The sequence below is a fragment of the Prionailurus bengalensis genome, chromosome D1, assembly GCF_016509475.1.
Source record: "Prionailurus bengalensis isolate Pbe53 chromosome D1, Fcat_Pben_1.1_paternal_pri, whole genome shotgun sequence".
In the NCBI taxonomy this organism is placed as follows: domain Eukaryota; kingdom Metazoa; phylum Chordata; class Mammalia; order Carnivora; family Felidae; genus Prionailurus; species Prionailurus bengalensis.
In genome coordinates this window covers 99,242,070-99,262,748 of record NC_057346.1, presented here as the reverse complement: position 1 = coordinate 99,262,748, position 20,679 = coordinate 99,242,070, and the positions used below count along the sequence as shown (strand labels likewise).

General features: G+C 40.4%; 1 protein-coding gene and 1 pseudogene across 11 annotated transcripts in view; one reads left to right on the top strand and one right to left on the bottom strand.

Annotated features, from left to right (window-relative positions):
* The window catches only part of AMBRA1 (autophagy and beclin 1 regulator 1), a 179,874-nt gene that overhangs the window by 13,654 nt on the left and 145,541 nt on the right, over positions 1-20,679 (top strand). For 9 of the 11 annotated variants that reach the window (XR_006297466.1, XM_043581124.1, XM_043581122.1 and 6 more), the window contains exons 2-5: positions 17,947-18,200; positions 18,602-18,660; positions 19,160-19,343; positions 19,982-20,154. Coding sequence is in view for 10 of the 11 variants with exons in the window: in XM_043581124.1 (XP_043437059.1) it covers positions 18,066-18,200; positions 18,602-18,660; positions 19,160-19,343; positions 19,982-20,154 (551 nt within the window). In the remaining variant the exon portion in view is untranslated. Of the gene's footprint in view, positions 1-10,749; positions 10,856-17,946; positions 18,201-18,601; positions 18,661-19,159; positions 19,344-19,981; positions 20,155-20,679 lie in introns of those variants that run through there. The other 2 variants (XM_043581120.1, XM_043581115.1) reach the window with 1 other exon arrangement.
* On the bottom strand, positions 5,362-6,143 carry LOC122483757 (annotated as a pseudogene).

Here is a 20,679-nt window from a genome sequence, read left to right as displayed (position 1 = left end):
TTATACAGATGGTGAATGGCAAACCTGAGCTAGAGAAGTTAGAGTCTTTAAGTTAATGTTATTCTTCTTTTCTTTTTTATACTATCACTTCTCTTCCTTCCTCCCTCCCTCCCTCCCTCCCTCCCTTCCTTCCTCCCTCCCTCCCTTCCTTCCGTTCCATGCCCATTGTGGTCTTATGACCCTGAGACTAAGGGTTGCATGCTCTACTAACTGAGCCAGCCAGGTGCCCAGAGTTAAGTGTGTTCTTTGGAGGTGCCTATGGGGTGGCGTGAGAGTCAGGAAGAGTTTGATTCTCCCACTCTGCTTAAACCAGAGCAGCTCATTTTGATCTCTTTTATATGTTAGTGTTTTCACATAAGATTTCATCTGGAAAAAGGGTTCTGCTTCTTAAAGAAAAGAAAGCAACCTGGAAGGCCACTGAGGAATCACGAAAGAAAATTAGTTAAAAAAACGTGAAGATTGAAAAGTGGCTAAATTACATAACTGCCAGTCGGGAAATTATGTCAAAATTTTAAGTGACTTGATGTCCCAGCCACATATGCAGTGCAATTATTCTGTCCTAGGGAGTGTGGGGTAGTGGGAAAAGAGCAGACACTCTGGAGTTGGAATTAGCCCCTGGGGTGGCTGTGGAGTTTGGGAATATTTCTATAAACCTAGTGTGTGCAAACACCTCTTTCAAGAGTGGCTGTAAGGATCAGAAAGAACCTTCACCTTCAAGTTGCCTGGCTCATAGTGGATACCCCTAACATACTAGCTGTTGCTGAGATGATGATGATGTTGTTGATGGCTTTTTTAATTTTTTAAGAATCTATTGACATCCCCCCCCCCCAAATACCTGAAAAACTTCTTCCATACCAAGGATAGGCAGTCCTTTACCTCTGTATGTACCTCATTATGGTGTTCAGCATATTTGTTTTTGATAGTTTTTGAACTGTGCATGATTACTTATTCATGGATGCATCTATTGTTGATGAAAAGAGAAAACCTGAACTTCATTAAGTTCATATTCATTGAACTTAAAAGAAAGAAGCAGTAGTGAAAAGGAACCCCATACAATGACTTGAGAAACCTGGGCTTTTGTCTTAGAGCTACCCTTAGTGAATCTTGTAATGATGGACAGGTGAATTTAACTTTGTAAGATCTTATGTTCAAAATGATGTCTTCGTCACTTTAAATTCCGTACATCCATTGTTTGACCAGAAAGGTTAAAGATACTTCATTTTCATTGCCAAAATTTTAAAAAATTGCATCATTACTTTTAGAGAAGGAGCTTTATGCTGACCTCAGTTGGCAGGCCTTCATTTGTACTTACTGAATGTGACCAAGGCAGTATTTTATATGGAAGGATGTTGTATAGCAGAGCAGAATTGAAATGAAGAGCAATTAATTGTAAGGAAGCTAATGTGAGAGATTATCATTTGCTTTTGGGTGGATAGCTGGATTCTTCAAACGCATAGCACTTTGTACTTCCTTGTGGGTAGTACTTGCCACATTTCAGTATAGCAGCTATATAGTTAGGGTATACAACAGTTGCAGACTCCCCACCAGACTGAGAGCTCTTTGAGGTTTTGTTTACCTTTCTGTCCCTGTTACAATAGTGCTACATAGTATACTGTCCCCAAAATATACTAAATGGGGGAAAAAATTGGATCAAAGTCAGCAGACAGGGGCGCCTGGGTGGCTCAGTCGGTTGAGCAGCCGACTTCGGGTCAGGTCACGATCTCGCGGTCCGTGAGTTCGAGCCCCGCGTCGGGCTCTGGGCTGACAGCTCGGAGCCTGGAGCCTGTTTCGGATTCTGTGTCTCCCTCTCTCTGACCCTCCCCCGTTCATGCTCTGTCTCTCTCTGTCTCAAAAATAAATAAACGTTAAAAAAAAAAATTAAAAAAAAAAAAGTCAGCAGACATATGTGGAAAATGGCTTCTGCCTAAATACACTAAAAACACTAAATACAGTGTTAAATTTATTGACTCTCTTCTGTTGGCATGTGGTAATATAGAAAAACTGGATAAAATAGGAAAAGCACAAGTTTTATAGCTTTGAACACCAACTTTACCGTGTACTCACTGTTTGACTATGGGTGAGCAATTTCACACTGAGCCAGGTTTTTGTCTGTAAAATGGGACTGGGGTAGGAGGGAGCTTTAGAGATAGAATATGTAAAACATTAGCACTCAATAGAAGTGGTAGTAGCTATTACAAAAACGGATGTTTTAAAAATTATCAACTGTACATTTTGCACTTCTGCTTGAAGGAGTAATATATTTTCAGAGAAGTTTGTTTGCTTTGCCTTGAGTATGTGGGAGAATTATCCCCTCTAGCAGTTTTCTGCTGAAAAGAAATCTTTTAGCATTTCTTGCTCTGTGGGCCCCCGAGGATAGTTCCATGGAGGAGGCATTTGGGATCCTAGAATAGCTGCTGAAGACCTTGCATTTGTGTGGATCTCTTTACAATACTGCTTCTGTATTGTACTGTACTCTCTTTTTCACTCACTAAATGATGCTGTCTCAGCTACTGTATATTAACATGATAAACATTGCCAGATTTGTACCAGTCAGAAAATATTCCATACCTGCCATCCTGCTTGGCACTTAAAAGATTTTTTAAGCTCTTTATGGTACAGTGATAATAGGTGAAGTAGGTAGGTTGCAGGGTAATATGTAGTATACATAATCTCATTTTGATGCACAGAACATCTAATAAGATACCTACATGTTTGTCTAAGCAGTGAGTTTGCATAGTTATTTCAGGAGGGTGGAAATGGGAGGGTTTGGGAGGGAGATTGATCAGACTAATTTTCACTTGTTACTGAGGAGCATATGTTACCTTTTTTTTTTAAGTTAAACTTTTTATTTTGAGATGATTGTAGATTTACATGCAGTTTTAAGAAATAATGTGTGAGAGAGAGATCAGGTGTACCCTTTACCCAGTTTCTCCCGATTTTAACATCTTACAAAACCAGGATATTTCCATTGAAACAAGATACAGAACATTTCCATCACTACAAGGATCTCCCTTGATGCCCTTTTATAGCCACACCCATCCCCAAATCATAAATCATCAGGCAAGTGCAATGGGTAAAGTTGCAGTAAAGCTTTGTGCAGAGAATCAAGGGAAAATACCCATAGGAGAAGGGGGTCCATCTCCTACTTCCTTTGCCCTATCTGTAATCCCCACCCCCCTCCCGCCCCGACTAATTTGGTCTTTGTTGTTTCAAGAATTCTATGTACATAGGTCAACTACAATTTAAAAAGGATGTAATTGTATGCCCCACTGACTGAGCCAACCAGGTGCCCCCATATGTAGCTATTTAGTTAGTTATAAAAAGGTTTTTTTTTCAGTTTATTTATTTTTGAGAGAGAGAACATGAGCATGAGTAGGGTAGGGACAGAGAGAGAGAATCCCAAGCAGGTTCCATGGTGCCAGCACAGAGTCCGAAGTGGGGCTCAAACCCACAGATCATGACATCATGACCTGAGCATATGTAACCTTTTAGATTGGCCTTTCCACTCAGCCTAATTCCCCGGAGATTCAACTTGGTTGCCTGAATCAGTCAATATAGTTCCTTTCTTTTTAACTGCTGAGTAGTAGTTCATGTTTTGAATGTTACACAGTTTGTTTAATCATTTGTCCATTGAAGAACATCTGAATTTGTCTCCAGTTCCTGGCTATTAGGAATAGAGCTGCTGTGAACATTTGTGTACAAGTTTTTGTGTAAGTTTTGCATTTCTCTGGGATAAATGCCTGAGAGTGTGGTTGCTGGGTTTTATGGTATGTCTTCTTTAAATTAAAAAAAAAGGGAGAAATTGGGGTGCCTGGGTGGCTTTGTTAAGCGTCCGAATTCGGCTTGGGTCACAATATTGAGGTTCCTGAGTTCCAGCCCCTTTTTGGGCTCTGTGCTGACAGCTCAGAGCCTGGAGCCTGCTTCGGATTCTATGTCTCCCTCTCTCTCTGCCCTTCTCCCACTTGTGCTCTCTCTCAAAAAATAAATAAACATTTAAAAAAATTAAATAAAATTACAAATATTAACTAATACAACCCTCCAGGAGGCAAGTAATGGTTAGCTGTGGTGAGAGTAGTCCCTTTTATGGATAGGTAGGTTGAGGCATGGATGTCAGGGTATATAGCATGAGTCACTGTGTTCTGACTCAGATTCATTTGAATTTATTCATTCTCTCTTCTGAATCAACTTTATAATTATGACCTGCTAGATGTGAGGACACAAAAAGGAATTTTTCTGGATCTGAGGTTTAATGCCGATTCTATAAAAGCAGTGTGTATAGTGGTCAGAGCATGCACTTTGGCAACTTACTTGGATTTTGAATCTCTCCTCCACATGGGCCAATCGTTTAACTCCTCAAGCCTCAGTTTCGTGATTTGCAAAATGAAATGGGGATAATGATAGTACCTATCTTCGTAGTGTCATTGTGAGAAATAAATGAGATGATATGGAAGAGTGCTTAGCACTGCCAGGTGTGTGGCAAATGTTCAATGAATGTTAGATAAAAGTATTGCTTTAAATATACGTTATGTTCTGCCACTTTCGTTTATCAATTGGCCATAATTGGATAAATATTCGGATTTTTCTGCTGTGTACTTAAAAGGCTTTAAGATCACTGTTTACTTTTGAAGTAAAGGATGATTTAAATGCTACTTAAATTTAGTCTTATGTGGAATTAACAATAGGAAGTAATGTTGGATTGTATTTATTACAGTATTAAGTTACATGAAAATATTAAAAAATTTCTCCTGACTTACTCATTTTCTCAGTCTCACTCAGAAAAATGGGAAATGATGCTCAGCTACGGATTTCCTCCCTTTGATCTGCCCCCCCAAAAACATTCCTTTCCATATTTTTTTAATGTTTATTTTTGAGAGAGAAAGAGAGAGCGCGCAAGCAGGGGAGGAGCAGGAAGAGAGGGGGACAGAAGATCCGAAGTGGGCTCTGTGCTGACAGCAATGAGCCTGATGTAGGGCTCAAACTCACCTGAAGTTGCAGCTCAACATACTGAGCCACCCAGGCGCCCCATCCTTATTTTCTTCCTAGCGTACTGAGTAATTGAAAATATCCTCAATTTTTTTTTTTTTTTAACATTTATTTACTTCTGAGAGAGAGTGCGAGCCAGGGAGGGGCATAGAGAGAGAGAGAGAGAGAGAGAGAGAGAGACACAGAAACCGAAACAGGCTCCAGGCTCAGAGCTGAGAGAGAGAGAGAGAGAGAGAGAGAGAGAGAGAGAGAGAGAAACCGAAACAGGCTCCAGGCTCAGAGCTGTCGGCATGGGTCCCAATGCGGGGCTCGAACTCACGAACCGTGAGATCATGATCTGAACCGAAGTCGGATGCTTAACCGACTGAGCCACCCAGGCGCCACTAAAGTATCCTCTATTTGCTTATTTATTTTTGCAAAAACGAATTTTAATTTTTAATCTTTAGTTTGATTTAACGTTGCTTTTAGTACAATGCTGACACCAGCTGTGCAGAAAAGGGTCTGGAGACGTCCATAGTATCACACACCTGCGGGTCTTCTTCGGTTCTGGAGGCTCCAGGGCAGCCAATATTGCTTCGTCAAATACATTCTTCATGCCTTTCTGTGTGAGTGCAGAACACTCCACATACTTGACCGCCTTCAGGTCGCGAGCCAGCTTTTCAGCAGTCTCTGGAGTGACAGGCTTCTGTTTGTTCTCGGCAAGTTTCTCAATCTTGAGTCATCGCGGAGATTAATTTGGGTCCCAACAAGGAAGCAAGGAGTCTTTGGACAGTGGTGAGTTATCTGAGGCACCCAGTTCTCCTTCACATTTTCAAATGAGGATGGAGAGACCACTGGAAAACAGACTGGAAATACATCTGTTTGTGGATAACTCAGCGGTCGTAACCTGTCATGATCCTCTTGCCCTGTGGTATCAAAAAGTCCAAGGGTATATGGGTCTCCACCAATCATAACTGTGACTGCATAGCTGTCAAAAACAGTTGGTACCTACTCCAGTGGAAATTTGTTTGTGTAGGATATCAGGAGGCATGTTTTACCAACGGCACCATCGCCCACAACAACACCCTTAATTGTCTGCATTGCTGAGACAGTTTTGTATCCACTTTAAATATTTCAGATTCATTGATGACCTCAGCTTCTCCGCTGGGGTGTTGGCAGCACTCCTCAATTTTTTTTTTTAACGTTCATTTATTTTTGAGGCAGAGAGAGCATGATTGGGGGAGGGTCAGAAAGAGAGGGAGACACAGAGTCCGAAACAGGCTCCAGGCTCTGAGCTGTCAGCACAGAGCCCGACGCGGGGCCCGAACCCACAAACTACGAGATCATGACCTGAGCCAAAGTCGGACACCCAACCGACTGAGCCACCCAGGTGCCCCAATTTTTAATTACATAATGACATAAGTGTCTTGAGGGCAAGGATGTTCAGTAAAGTATTCTCAGTGCCTAGAATAGTGCTGAGTACATAGTAAATGTTCAATAAACATTTCTTGGCTATCATTGCTTTTGCATCCTTTTCCTCCCCTTCCTTTTTTAAAAATCTTTAAAGTTTATTTATTGTGAGTGAGTGGAGGAGGGGGGAAAGAGAGAGAGAGAGTGAGAGAGAGAGATTGAATCCCAAGCAGGCTATGCACTGCAGTGAATTTATGAAACCGTGAGATCATGACCTGAGCCGAAACTGAGAGTCAGTTGCTTAACCGACTTAGCCAGCAAGGTGTCCCCTTCTCCTCCCCTTCTTTAAGTGTTTTTTTTATTCGGAAAGTTGGGGAAATGGAATCCAGGTTCTTAAATCCAGTGATTTATTTTGATTGGCTGAGAAATGTGATTGGCAAGATGGAGGAGCATCTGGACCTTTTAGCATAAGAGCTGTACATTTACTAATTTGACTTCTTTTCCTGAAGCCTTGAGGGAGATTTTTTCTTTCCCTATTCTGGTCAGCCAAGAACCTGACCTGGGCTGACTCTAACATTGGAGAACACTGAACACTGAACACAGTATCTGCCGAGCCAAGGACTGGGAGTCAAGTTCTGATACTATCTGAAGAAAAAGCCTGAATTCAAATCCTGCTTTGGCTACTGATGCCTCTTGCAAAGCTGGATGCATTTCGTAACCTCTTCCAGGTTTTATTTTTCTTAAATAATCTCATCTCAATAATCTCAGTAATCTCATCTGTCCTGGGGTTCCTGAGGATTCTTGGTTAATGTTCTCCAAGCTTTTAACAATACTGTTGCTATGGCTCCAGGGGTTTCCAGGAATCCTGGGGGCAATGTGTTACTGTGGGAGGAGAGTTACACTTCTTTTTCCCAAAGACTGTGCAGAAAACAGAAAGATGTGATCCTTCATGATTTGAAATCAGCTTTACTTCAGCCTCCTAATATTGTGGGTGGATGAAAGGGATGTTGTTGCCAAAGTCATTAGGTCTGTTTGCCTGAGGCAGTTGGGGTCAGTTCCCAGTTCTGGGGTTAAGCTGTTTTTGCCTCTGAAATTTCTTTCATCAAAAGCTACTCTTTTTTCTTTGCTTACTAATAGAAAGTCTCTCGCCATTTTTGTGCATTTAAGGCTAACGTTCCTGGCTTCTTGATTCTGTTGATGGCTTGGGACTCAAAAATTGAGCTTCACTTTCTTGTTGGTTCAGTGGTTTCCTCCTTGCTCTTCCTTGAGTTTCCAGGGATTCTTGTATTCTTAGTCCGGTTTCCCCAGAATAGTTTGCAGATAACACTTCATTCCTTTTTTCGTTATCCTTCTGAGGTAAGTGACAATAAGGAAAACTGTCAGTCTCAGATTTGGAACTTACGGCTTTCTGTTTCCAGTTTTGATCACACTTTGTTTTTGAGTACAAACTCTGCTGTGTTTCAGACATTAGGTCATGTTATTTTTACTTTAGGAAGCCCTAGTAAGCAAACTCCGCAGCAGAAAAGCTAGTGCTTTTTCCTCCTCTTTATTATAAAAACAGCAATTAGAATTTATTTAGTTTTGCATCTTCAAAACATTTTGTAAAGCTGTTAGCCTATTTGTGATATACCATGTAGAAGTGTGCCTTATTCTGAGTTGATAAATATAAAAAAACATTGGGGGTGATGGTGGATATGAGAACAAAAGAGGTTGTATTGCTTGCTTATCTCTTGGTAAATTTGGGCTGACAATCTTTGTACCAGGTACTCAATTCATTATCATGTCTTAGCCTAGCTTTCTAGGTGGAGACAATTGTATTGAAGAGTTTTGTAATTCAGAACATAGATGTTGTGCATATCTGCAGTAGGGGTGTAGGTTCTATTAGCGTTTTATCTCTGGGCTTTTGGTTCTTATGAAGAATGTGTCTAATTTTGATTGCATTGGTTTTGATTCTCTCAAATTATTTGCTTCTAATTTGTCAGGTGATTAATTAAAGGTATTCTCTGATTCTGCTTCATGGCTCCTGCAGTTTCCTTTGCACTGTCTCATAACTGAAGGTGCCAGACTTCTTTGTACGAACTCCTGTTTATTGTGCACTGTCCTTATTGTTAGTTCTTGACTTGGTTTGTACTTCCAAAAGTAGTAACTCTGCCTTCAATTTTTTGTAACCCATTTCTTCTAATGTACTCCAAGGACATGATTCCTTTAAGTTACAAAAAGGGTGTTATTACTTTCAGTTTGTACCTGGAGAAAAATGAAATTCAGCGCCAGTGTGATTTGTAAAAGATTATATAACAGCTCAGTGGTAAGAGTCCATCATTGAAACTTCTTATGTCTTTGTCATATCTTTACCCATTAAATCACATCACCTTTATATCTGGCACTTTCAAGCCCCCAGAATATAATATCCCATATTCCCTTCCCTGCTCTCAGAATGTCCACTGCCTCTGTACTTTGTTCTGAATATGCTGTCTTTCAAATATGAAGCTGCCAGCCCTGGAACTGACACAGCCCTTCAGCCATATTCTGTGGTCAAAACAAGTCACAAGTTCAGCCCCATATTCGGGGCGGGGGGGGGGGGGGAGAGGAGGGCGGTGAGAAATATGTTATCCCTTGATGGGTGGGGCAGCATGGGAGTAGAGTAGGAAGGATTTGATGGCAGCTGTCTTTGGAGAGAGTCTAGCACAGGCTGGTAAACTAAGTTGGTTATAGAGAATCTTGATTTGGAACTAACTCTGGCAGTGCAAGGAGGTCACTAGCACTTTGCCCGCCACATGGATGAGAAAGGGTGGGCATGAGACCATACATGTAAGAGTCCCCTTCTTTTCTCAGATGTGTTTATGTTATAGTTCATGTTTGACAAAAGAGTATACACAGGTTTGACTGAGTATGCAGAATCATATCTTCTGTTGATTAATGTTTTCGAGATTTATGTTCTGGCCTAGCAGCCAGACAGAAGTAAATTTGCTGTGGCATCTATCTCTATTTCCTGTTGATAAGTAATTTTTTTTTACTTTGATGGAGTTGGTAGTTGTGTAGGGTAAATACAGAGTGGCTGAATTTCACGATATAGTCTCATATGGTATTTTATCAAATTCAGAGTCATTTCTCGTCAAAGACTTTAGAGTCCTTTTTTCTCTCAAAAACCATATATTGATGTAAAGGAAGGGGTGAGAAATTTTTCATTTTCCTTGCTGTCATTCTTTAACTTCTTCTCCTTTGAGGAAATGAACATTACAAATATTAAGCAAACAGATTTCCAATTGATTTTGTAAGGCAGTAAAACAATTATTGAGGGGCTAATACCTGTGAGGCTAGTAAATGACTAGAAGAGAGACTGACTAGGAAGTTCTATCTCAGGCACTATGGAGTTTTCTGTAGTAATTAAGTATTTATACTCTGGAGCCAGACTGCTTGGGTTTGAATCCTGAATCCACCACTGACAGTGTGACTTGTTCCCTTGGGACCTCATGAACCTGATGGGGTGGCTGTGAGGATCATAAATTAGTTTATGTAAAGTGCGAAGAACAGTTCCTGGGACATGAAAAGCACTCTGAGAGTGTTGGGTATTGTTGTTTTAACCATTACCCTGTAGCTTTATTTTTTTAAAGATGTCAGTACTCAGATCTTTTATATGAAATGGTTTGGAGACTGCTACAGTGGACAGTTTCATTTTGCCTAAGAGAATTTGTATTAAATTTCATTTATCTGATTTAAAAAATTTTTCTTACTGCAATTTTAACATTTGCTTTTATTTATTTTGAGAGAGATAGAGAGCAAGCAGGGGAGGGGCAGAGAGAGAGGGAGACAGAACCCCAAGCAGGCTCTGCACTGTCAGCACAGAGCCTTATGCAGGGCTCCAGCTCACAAACTCTGAGATCATCACCTGAGCCAAAATCAAGACTCGGACGCTGAACTGACTGAGCCACCCAGGTGCCCCTCTTACTGCTATTTTAATTTTAATTCTTCATTATGGAATGAAATTATCATTCTAGTACAAGCATTGGCATTCTAGAATAGTGAGCACTTTTCATTTGGTAAATCTTTTAATCTTCATGGTAACCCTATTATTATATCTACTCTCAGTGGTCACATTTTATAGACGAGGAAACTGAAGTATAGGCTGGTTCAGTAACTGTTTCAAGAAACCTTCTTTTGCCAAGAAAATGACAGAGCTGGGATTCAGTTGGCCAGTCTGATTGCAGGGCCCATATACCGCTATACCAGGCCAGCTCTTATTTAGAAATTATGGATTAAAAAATTACTTAAAATTTCTCTATCTGGATTTAACCATATTTATCACTTTGGCATATTCTAGGGTATCTTTTATTTTTTAGTATTTATGCATTTTATGTATTTATTTATTTTTAAGTATGCTCCATGTCCATCGTGGAGCCCAACGTGGGGCTTGAACTCATGACCCTGAGATCAAGACCTGAGCCAAGATCAAGAGTCGGATGCTTAAACTGACTGAGCTATCCAGGTACCCCTAAGATATCTTTATTCTATTTTCTTCTATTCTATTTTATTTTATTTCATGTATTTTATTTATTTTGCTTTAATGTTTATTAATTTTGAGAAAGCAGGAATGCAATATATGTTTGCAAGCTGGGGAGAGGCAGAGAGAGAGGGAGAGAGAGAATCCCAGGTTGGCTCCACACTCAGCGTGGAGCCCTGCTCAGGGCTTGATCACGACCTGAGTCGAAATTAAGAGTTGGATGCTTAACTGACTGAGCTACCCCAGGTGCCCTGCCCCTAGGATATCTTTTAGAAGTCCATACATAGTACTACACAATTCAGGTAATAAATGAAGTTTTTCTGCTTCCAGGTGTGCTTGCCTTCAGAATGTGTTACCTGTGTCTACCTGTTCTAGATTGGTGATGCTCTCCCTGAACTTTCTTGCCCACCTCTAAGCTCAGTCTAGTCTAGGAGTCAGGCAGGGCTGTGTGGAAGTATTCTAGTCTGGTTGCTGGCTGTGGCACTCACATTTTGGATTTTGGATTTGGATCCTATATAGTGTCATTTGAAGTATCCTAAAATGTCTTGTAAAAAGTCCTATTAATGAAAACAAAGCTGCCAATTGTAGAAAACTGTGTATATTTCCACCTACGTGGAGTTTCTAAAGAGTACTCGGCCACTTTTAGGCCTCTAATTAAAGGCCTGACATTCTGTTGCTAATTTTCCAGTTGTTGGGAGAGCTTTACTTATGCAAGTAGTCCTAGATTTAGTATTTAAAGAACTTTTTTTTTTCTTGAGAGAATTAACCTTGGGATGGATCCTCTGTGTTATGGAATGTGTGTTGGTATTACACAGTTGATTGGACTCCTAGACTGCCTACTTAGTGCAGTGGAGAGAGATGCAGATACTCAAGAAATGAGGTGATTGGACTCATTTTAACAGCCCCTTCGAGGTCTGTTAGTTTTCTGATTCACACTCCTGGAATGCTGTTGGAAGGTAGGATTTTGGGTCTGAATTTTTAGCCAGGTTGCAGATACAGTTCTGAGTTAGTTCTGTTCTTATTTTTATTTTTATTAGAGAGAGTGAGTGTGTGTTTGTGTGTGTGTGTGAGAGAGAGAGAGAGAGAGAGAGAGGGAGAGAGAGAGGGAGAAGGAGAGAACAAGTGGGAGAGAGGGGCAGAGGGAAAGAGAGAGAGAGAATCTCAAGCAGGCTGCACACTCAGCACAGAGCCCAACACAGGGCTGGATCCCGCAATTCTGGAATCATGACCCAAGCCGAAATCGAGAGACACTCAATTGACTTAGCCACCCAGGTATCCCTGGTTGTTTTTTAATTGACTTGACTTTTGTAGAGGTATCTCATTTAATTATTTTTGCCACACAAATATCCTTTATTTTCCTGAGTACTTTTTACTTTGTTGTTTGGTAATAGCCTTTGAAGTATTTCTTAGAAAAATCTGCTACTCTTGGGAATGGTGGCATTTTGGGTCTCTGGGGTTTTAGTTGGCTGTATTGTTTGGCGAAGGAGACCACGGTGAACCCTGAGGAGTATTCAGTACTAGTGACAGCAATAACAGCAACAGTTTTGACACTCCACCACTCTTTGTGTGTTGGAGCCTCACCACAACCTGATGAAGCAAATATTGCCATTCCTGTTTTACAAAGAAGGAAACTGAGTCTCAGGGAGGTTAAGTAACTTGCCTGAAGTCCTCTAGGGAGAAGGTGGAGTAAAGTTTCTGGCATTAGTCAAATTGCTAGGGGAACCTTTAAATCTAACTTTTAGTTCCCACTGGGTTGTGGCATACTCTATAGGTGATTTTTGTTAGTAGTTGTTAAATGCAATTATGTCCTAGAATTAAGAAGAGAAAGTCTTTAAAGGTGGGTTATCTTCCCATCTTTTTTGAGTGATCAGTCATGTCATGGGGGGTGGGGTTTGTACACATTTCTGTGTGTCCTTCTGGTTCTCCTTGCATAAGGCTTTGGGGGACGGAGAATTGATTCTGGGGACTGTGTAATGGCATCACAAAGACTATTCTTGGCACCCTTTGTCTCAGCCTGCTTTAAGGGACAGATTGGGAAACTTGTTTCTTCCTCCTTTTTAAAAAGAGGAATGAAAAACACACTTGACTGGCACTTCCTCCTCAGCAACAGGGCCTGTCTGGCTTCAGTCTGATTTAGCTCCTTTTGTTCCTTATAGAGAACAAAGTAAAGTCTCTTCTCAGGTAGCTGTAAGGAGTGGAAGTCTCTTATCCTTTTCAAGAAACAGAGCAAATATTTTTCTTCAGACAAAAGAGGGACCGTGCAATTGTTTCAGGCCCTTTGACTTCTGGCATCAGTCCAGCTTTCTCTTGTTTGAACTTTTAGTGTGTCTGGGTCCTTGGGAATTGATAGATAAGCTCTTTGGTAAGCTCAGACTTGAGTTTTTAGTTTTCTTGATAACTGGTATTTGTAGTAGCTCTTTCCTCTTCCGATTCCTGTAGGAACTTCAGGTCATATCACAGTTTTCTGAATCATACGATGTTTGTGACCTATATTTTCTTCTTCTTGAGTCACACAGGTTCAGAAGGTCAGATTTTTTTGGTATGAATTGGACTGCTGCTATTTTTACCACATTATAAGATTGTAAATGGTTTACTTATCTAATTTTTAAAGTGTATTTATTCTGAGAGAGAGAACGTTTGCGTGTGCGTTGGGGGAGGGACAGAGAGAGAAAGAAGGAGAGAGAGAATCCCAAGGAGGCTTCATGCTGTCAGTGCAGGGCCCAATGCAGGGCTCGATCTCACTAACCCGCAAGATCATGACCTGAGCTGAAGTCAAGAGTCAGATGCTTAACTGACTGAGCCACACAGGTGCCTCAAGATTATAAATGGTTTAAATGTATTTCTGTGAAAGTAGTTTTATGTCACACTCTTAAGACAAGGGCCCCTCAAAACTCATTAAAAAAATTTTTTTTTAATGTTTATTTTTGAGAGGGAGAGAGAGAGACAGAGAGAGAGCCAGCAGGGGAGAGGCAGAGAGAGAGGGAGACACAGAATCCGAAGAAGGCCCTCGGCTCTGAGCTGTCATTGTAGAGCCTGATGCAGGGCTCAAACTCATGAATGGTGAGATCAGGACCTGAGCAGAAGTTGGATGCTTAACCGACTGAACCACCCAGGTGCCCCAAAATTCATTCCTTCTGAACTTCTCTGTATTAGGTAAAAGAATTATAGGCTCAAAAAAAAAAAAAAAAAAAAAGACTCAGTAAAGGATTAAGATGAACTAATGGGAACTGTATTTCTGGCACCTTCCTGGTTAATAATTATTCAGCTGTGTGGCGGTTTAACTTCCAGACTTTTGGTACTAAACCGTGAGTTGTTAGGGTCACCAAGTAGATTATTTCCTTCCAGTTAACTTCATCCTTAGTTTATTCAGGAGGTTGCCCTGCAGAATGTTGACATGTTCAGTGTGTACATATTTATATCGTGCACTAATGAGGGATGAGAGCTGTCCCGTGAGGATATAGGCTAGAGTTTGTTCCTTCATCACTCCTTAGGGAACTCTGCTGTATCCGTCTAGGAACTTGGAGTTGTGTCTTTCTGTAGAGTCTTTCTGGCTTTTTACATTTTAATATGCCAGGGAGAAAACTCCTTTCAGCACAGGCTATAAATATTTTCCCTTCTGTCTGTGTTTGGATACGTCTAGTTGTATACTTTTCATATTGCAGCCATTTGTGAAATGTAAAAAGCCCATTGTTGTTTCACTTTTACAATAAGCATTTATTACTTTTTAAATTTAAAAACTGAAGAGAACATTACCTCTTCTAATTACTAAGTCACTTATAGTCCCACCACCTAAAGACAAGCATGGTTAGTTGTTTTTTTTTAATGTTTATTTATTTTAGAGAGAGAGAGAGAGAGAGAGAGAGAGAGAGAGAGGGAGAGAGGAGGGGAGGGCAGAGAGAGGGAGACACAGAATCCGAAGCAGGCTCCAGGCCGTCAGCACAGAGCCTGATGCGGGATCGAACCCACCAACTGTGAGATCGCGACCTGAGCGGAAGTTGGATGCTTAACCAACTGAGCCACCTAGGCGCCCTAGTATTTTTTTTTTTTTTTAATGTTTATTTATTTTTGAGAAGGAGAGATAGTGCATGAACAGGGGAGGGGCAGAGAGAGAGGGGGACAGAGGATCCAAAGTGGGCTCTGTGCTGACAGCAGCAAGCCCGATGTGGGGCTTAAAGCCATGAACTGAGCTGTGAGACCTGAGCTGAAGTCAGATGCTCAACTGACTGAGCTACCCAGGTGCCCTGGTTAGTATTTTTTTTATATATTTCTTTTGTATCACTGTTCTCCGAGATCTTTTTTTTTTTTTTAACAAAATAGGGATCATACTATATGTGTAATTTTCTGTTCTGCTTTTTTCACTTTATTTTTTCACGTCATTAAATATTTTAAAAATAAATTTTGGAGGCCCCTGGGTGGCACAGTTGGTTGAGTGTCTGATTCTTGATTTTGGCTTAGGCCATGATCTCATGGTTTGTGAGGTCGAGCTGACAGTGTGGATCCTGCTTGGGATTCTCTCTTCCCTTTTCCCTCTGCCCCTCCCCTGCTCACGAGCTCTCTTTTCTCTCTCTCTCTCTCTCAAAATAAATAAACATTAAGAAAAAGAATTTTAAAAATAGATTTTTGAGGCACCTGGGTGGCTCAGTCAGTTGGTTAAGTGTCCGACTCTTGATTTCAGTTTAGGTCATGATTTCGCAGTTTGTGAGTTCAAGCTCCTCATTGGGCTCTGACAGCTCAGAGCCTACTTGGGATTCTCTTTCTGCCCCTCCCCTGCTCTGTCTCTCTCTCTTTCTCTCTGTCTCTCAAAAATAAATAAATAAACTTAAAAAATTTTTGAATAGGTAATGCATTTCAAAAATAAAAGTGACACAAAATGAAAACATTTGAGAAGTCTTATTTCCATATTTATCTCCATTCATTCTTTCCCTTTAGTCCCTAACGAGTGGCCATTAATTTCTTCTCTTATTCAAAAAGTTGCATTGCTATGCATATTGTTTTGTACTTTGCTTTTTCACCCCTATTAGCAATATTTTATTTTGGAGATTTCTTGTTATCAGTACCCAGAGAATCTTCCTTATTGTAGATTAGTCATCCAGTCCCCTTTTTACATCGACACTTTAGTTGTCCCCAGCTTTTTTGCTGTTACAAACAATAAGACAGAAGTAGTAATTAAAGGGGAAAAAAAAAAGAATTTGCTGTGCTTCAGTTATTAAGGAAAAGTTCTTTCCAAAGCAATGCCAGCTAGTAAATGTAGAAATAATGATGGAATTTGAGAATCTACATTTTTTTCAGCTCCTAAAGGAAATAATTCAAGAAGGAATCATCAGTGACTGCTAAATCATTAAGCAAAAAGTTGAGAAGGAACAGGATATTCAGTTGAGGCCAAATATTAACCACAGATGGCTAATTATAAAGGGAAGGGATGTACCTTTATAAAGAGAGCTCTGGCAGTTACAAACTCAACCAAGTGGTCATATTTTGCCAAATGATCACATAACTTTCCAAGTCCCACCAACTCAGACAGTCTGAGGATATGTGCCACCTGATAGGCTTCATTGTAGCAGGGGGTGGGGCTTGGGAGGGTGATACATAGACACTATCACCTGTGAAGCAGGTGCCAAAAATACTTCACCTAAATCTAATCAGTGTTTTAGACCTAACCTTCTATTTATAGTAAATGTGAGGGATAGAGAGGTAAGCTAAATGGCACTGTGAAGAAACAATCAGACAAAACTTGGATGTAAGACAGTCTCCAGGTACCTGTCCTGGGATTTTAAAAAGCTTGTGAATAAGTAAAGGTAAAACCAACCAAAGCAAAATTTGGAGGCCATTCTAGAATAAAAGAAACTAAGGAGATATAACATCCAAACTAATTGCTTGAGTTTTGATTGGATTTCTTTTTTTTTTTTTAAGGCAACTATTAAAGACATTTTTAAACAGTTGGGGACATTTGAATGAGGACTGAGTATTAGGTGATAATCAGTGTACCTAATGGTATTGTGGTTATGAAGTCAAACGTCCTTATTCCCTGCAGATGCACAGTAAGGTAGTTAGGGTTAAAGCGTCTTGATGCCTGATGAAATGGTGCAGAAAAAAATAAAACAACACATATATAGTGTGTCCATAGAGACAGATAAAGCAAATGTGACCAAATGTTAACAGTTCTTGAGTTTTAACTGGTGAATACTGTGTTTATTGTACTGTTTTTTCAACTTTTCTGCACATTTGAAATGTTCCATAACATTTGAAGAAACAGTGCTACAGTGAATAACATTTTACATGTATTCTTCTGAAATGCCATTTTATTGGACTGCATATTCCATTGTATAGAGGAGCCACAATTCTTTAATTGTTGCGCATGTGTATATATATTTTGCTGCTAGTTGACCTTTTTTTTTTTTTTTTTTTTGTGGTGATAGTTTTATGCCCTTATGGCTTGTGGTGGATGAGAAAAAGGAACTGAAATTTTTTTCTTCTGTTTCCTCCTCTCTGTACTACTCTGGAACTTTTGTGGAAAAGAGAAAAGGAGAGTGAGAAAGATACCCCCAAAGTAGTCCTGATGCACATGCTTTTAGGGAGGAGATAAGAGTTGAGGCTGCTGCATAAGAACCAGCCCTCAAGTAATAAATAGCCTTTTAGAATTGGTTACCTGTTCTTTGGTTTGGAGGCTGCCCAAGTGATAAAGGGGGGGGGGGGGGTGGAGAAGCTGGTGACTAAGGAGGCAGTGTGGCCCAGAAGGGGAGGGCAGGTGCGGTGTTTTGTTTTTTGTTTTTGACAGGGTTTTAGACCTTATTTATTTTTATGTGTAACAAAAGTTCTTATCTGATAAAATAATAACAGAGTAACTGCTTTAGAGAATGGCTTATTCTTTAGATATAAGGCTGATCTATTGATGATATGAAAGGAATTTAAGGATGAAACATTTTTGGAAAAAAAGTTCTGGGAGAAGGGTCTTTTCCTGAGAAAGTATCATTAAATTAAAACACAAAACTTTCCTCTTTGAGCTAGAATCATGTTTTCAGTGGGAAGCTTCTCTGATTGCAGAATAGATATTCTTTAATTTAATGTCCATCCTTTAGGTTTCCATGAAGACAACTTACAAGGACCTGAATGGCCTCAATTTAGCTGCATCAGCTTGCGGAGCTATTGCTTGCTCCTTCACTTCCTGTGCCTGGTGTGACAGTGGCTACTGAACGCCATGAAGGTTGTTCCAGAGAAGAATGCTGTCCGGATACTCTGGGGGCGAGAACGGGGCACTCGGGCCTTTGGAGCTCAGCGGCTTCTGCAGGAGCTGGTGGAAGATAAAACCCGGTGGATGAAATGGGAAGGCAAGGTGGGAACAATGGATATTTTTGACATAAGATTTTTAGGGGTAGAATGGGGTAAGATTTTTAGGACAGTAGAGTGGGGTTTTAGAATGGGCTAATTATGTAGAGTTGGGATACCATTTATTTTGTGTGAGAGAATTGATATATCTAACCTACAGAGTTTTAAAAATAAATTTGGAAGAATTCATGGGCTAGAAATATCTTTTGTCTTTAGAACTAGACATTTTTCTTAAAGGTAATTTGGATTTCTCTTTCAATTTGTGACTTTGATCACTGTTTCCAGTGTTTCAGCTTATACTGAATACTGATCTACTGTGGTTCATGTGCTTTTGAGATAGAGTGGGTCATAGTTTATAAATAATGTGTTTTAATTTTTTTTTTTTTTTTTTTTTGGTTTGTTTTTCAGAGAGTAGAACTGCCTGATAGTCCACGCTCTACATTCTTACTGGCCTTCAGCCCAGACAGGTACCTAGTACTTACCTATAACTTAACCTAAGACTTACGATAGCATTGCTTTATGTATATTTGGTCTAGCTTGGTCTTCCAAGTTACATCCCTAAGGGTTCTTTGAAACATTGCTTGAATAGAGCTTTGCCAGTGTATCAGAAGGGGAAAGAAGGTAGATGAGCTGTGCTATCCATAGAAATAATAGGAATAAGCAAAGGAAACAACAGACATTGAGGATCAAAACTTGGGAAGTTTCTCAATTACAATCCTTTGCCTGTGTGATATAGGCCACTGATGGAGTGATCATTTTCCTACCTGGAAAAAAATATTCTCTGAAGGGGATGTGTGGAGAAGCCAGAGCTTTCAGAGATCAGAATATTTCGGTTGTTTGTAATGCCTAAGGTGTAGTTTTTTCACGCTAGGGTGGAGAATGTTCCAAAGCCAATTGTCCAGAACTGAGAAGGTTGGTTACCCTCCTGTGTGCTTCACATTCACGTCCTACTCTTCAATTCTCTAGGACTCTGTTGGCCTCCACCCACGTGAACCATAATATCTATATTACGGAGGTGAAGACTGGCAAGTGTGTTCATTCTCTGATTGGACACCGCCGCACTCCGTGGTGTGTCACTTTTCATCCCACCATCTCAGGCCTTATTGCTTCTGGCTGCCTGGATGGGGAGGTTAGGATTTGGGATTTGCATGTAAGTATTTCCATTTCTTTGATACTCTAAATGCAGAGAGTTGTTTACCATTGAGTTCTTAACTGGAGGAGAAACTAGCTAGGTTCTTAGGACTACATGTGAGTAAGTGGTAGTCATTGCCCACTTAAGTAATAGGAATAATATTCCTCCATTCTAAGGTAAATACCCTGTTTAACTGTTTTTCCATCTGCCCATTGTGACATAGTATAGGAGGTTCTAAAACGTGTTTGGGATAGATGCCTTTTGTTTTAGAGCGAGGATTGTATTGTATTCTGATCATGATCACCAAAGCAATATGGTTCTTGACTTGCTAGTGGTTTTTTGTTTACCGTGTCACGCACCAGGCTTGCGTTTTCACAGGCCTCAGAAACAGGAATTGTGTGGATACTCATTGCTTTGGATTATAGGTGACTTGGGAGAACTGAGCTGACAGTAATAATTTTCTGATAAATTGGTGACACTGCCAGATCACTGATTTTCTACATTTTACAGAGGACATATTTAAAGTAGGCTGTACAAGTGGTCATTTTACCTTAAATGGTCCTTTTTTTTTTTTTTTTTTTTTTTCTTTTGAAATTGACATCCTAATCTCCTGCCAGTTTGTAACCGGAGACTATTTGGGATTGGTTCATTTATAGGGTGGCAGTGAAAGCTGGTTCACAGATAGCAACAATGCCATTGCTTCCCTGGCTTTCCACCCTACGGCTCAGCTCCTGCTGATTGCCACTGCCAATGAGATCCACTTTTGGGACTGGAGTCGACGGGAGCCCTTTGCTGTGGTGAAGACAGCTAGCGAGATGGAACGGGTCCGGTGAGTGCTCTGCCCACTAGTGATGTTTGGCATAGGACTCACATGGCAGAGAGCATTTACACTTGCTGTCACCTCAGGAAGCAGTTTGTTATGCCTGTTCAGAGCAGGGGGTTTTCTGTAAGGCTCCTCCTACTTTTTAAGTTGCTGGCCAATCAACAGTTCATTTTAGCTGTTCCTTATTGCCCTCCTCTTCTGGGCTCTGTAGACCAGGGTTGTTAGAAGGTCTTTTAGGTTCAAAGCTATCTGGACTTGGGGTAGAGCCCTTATTTGTGTGTGTGTGTGTGGGAGGAACACCTGAAAGTTGTTCAGGTAGAGGTTAGCTTGGTAGGTAGTTGCTAGCCCCAGTTGTCTGTGTTTATCAAACTGGAAAATGGAGATGTAAGTATGTATCAAATCTGCTGTGGATATTTAGCCCCCAAGATCAAAACACACATTGCCTGAATTAAATACAGACAATGCATTGGTTTCTTTGGTCCTCTTGGTATTGTAGCTGGATATAAGAAAATTTTCTGGTCTCAGCCACTT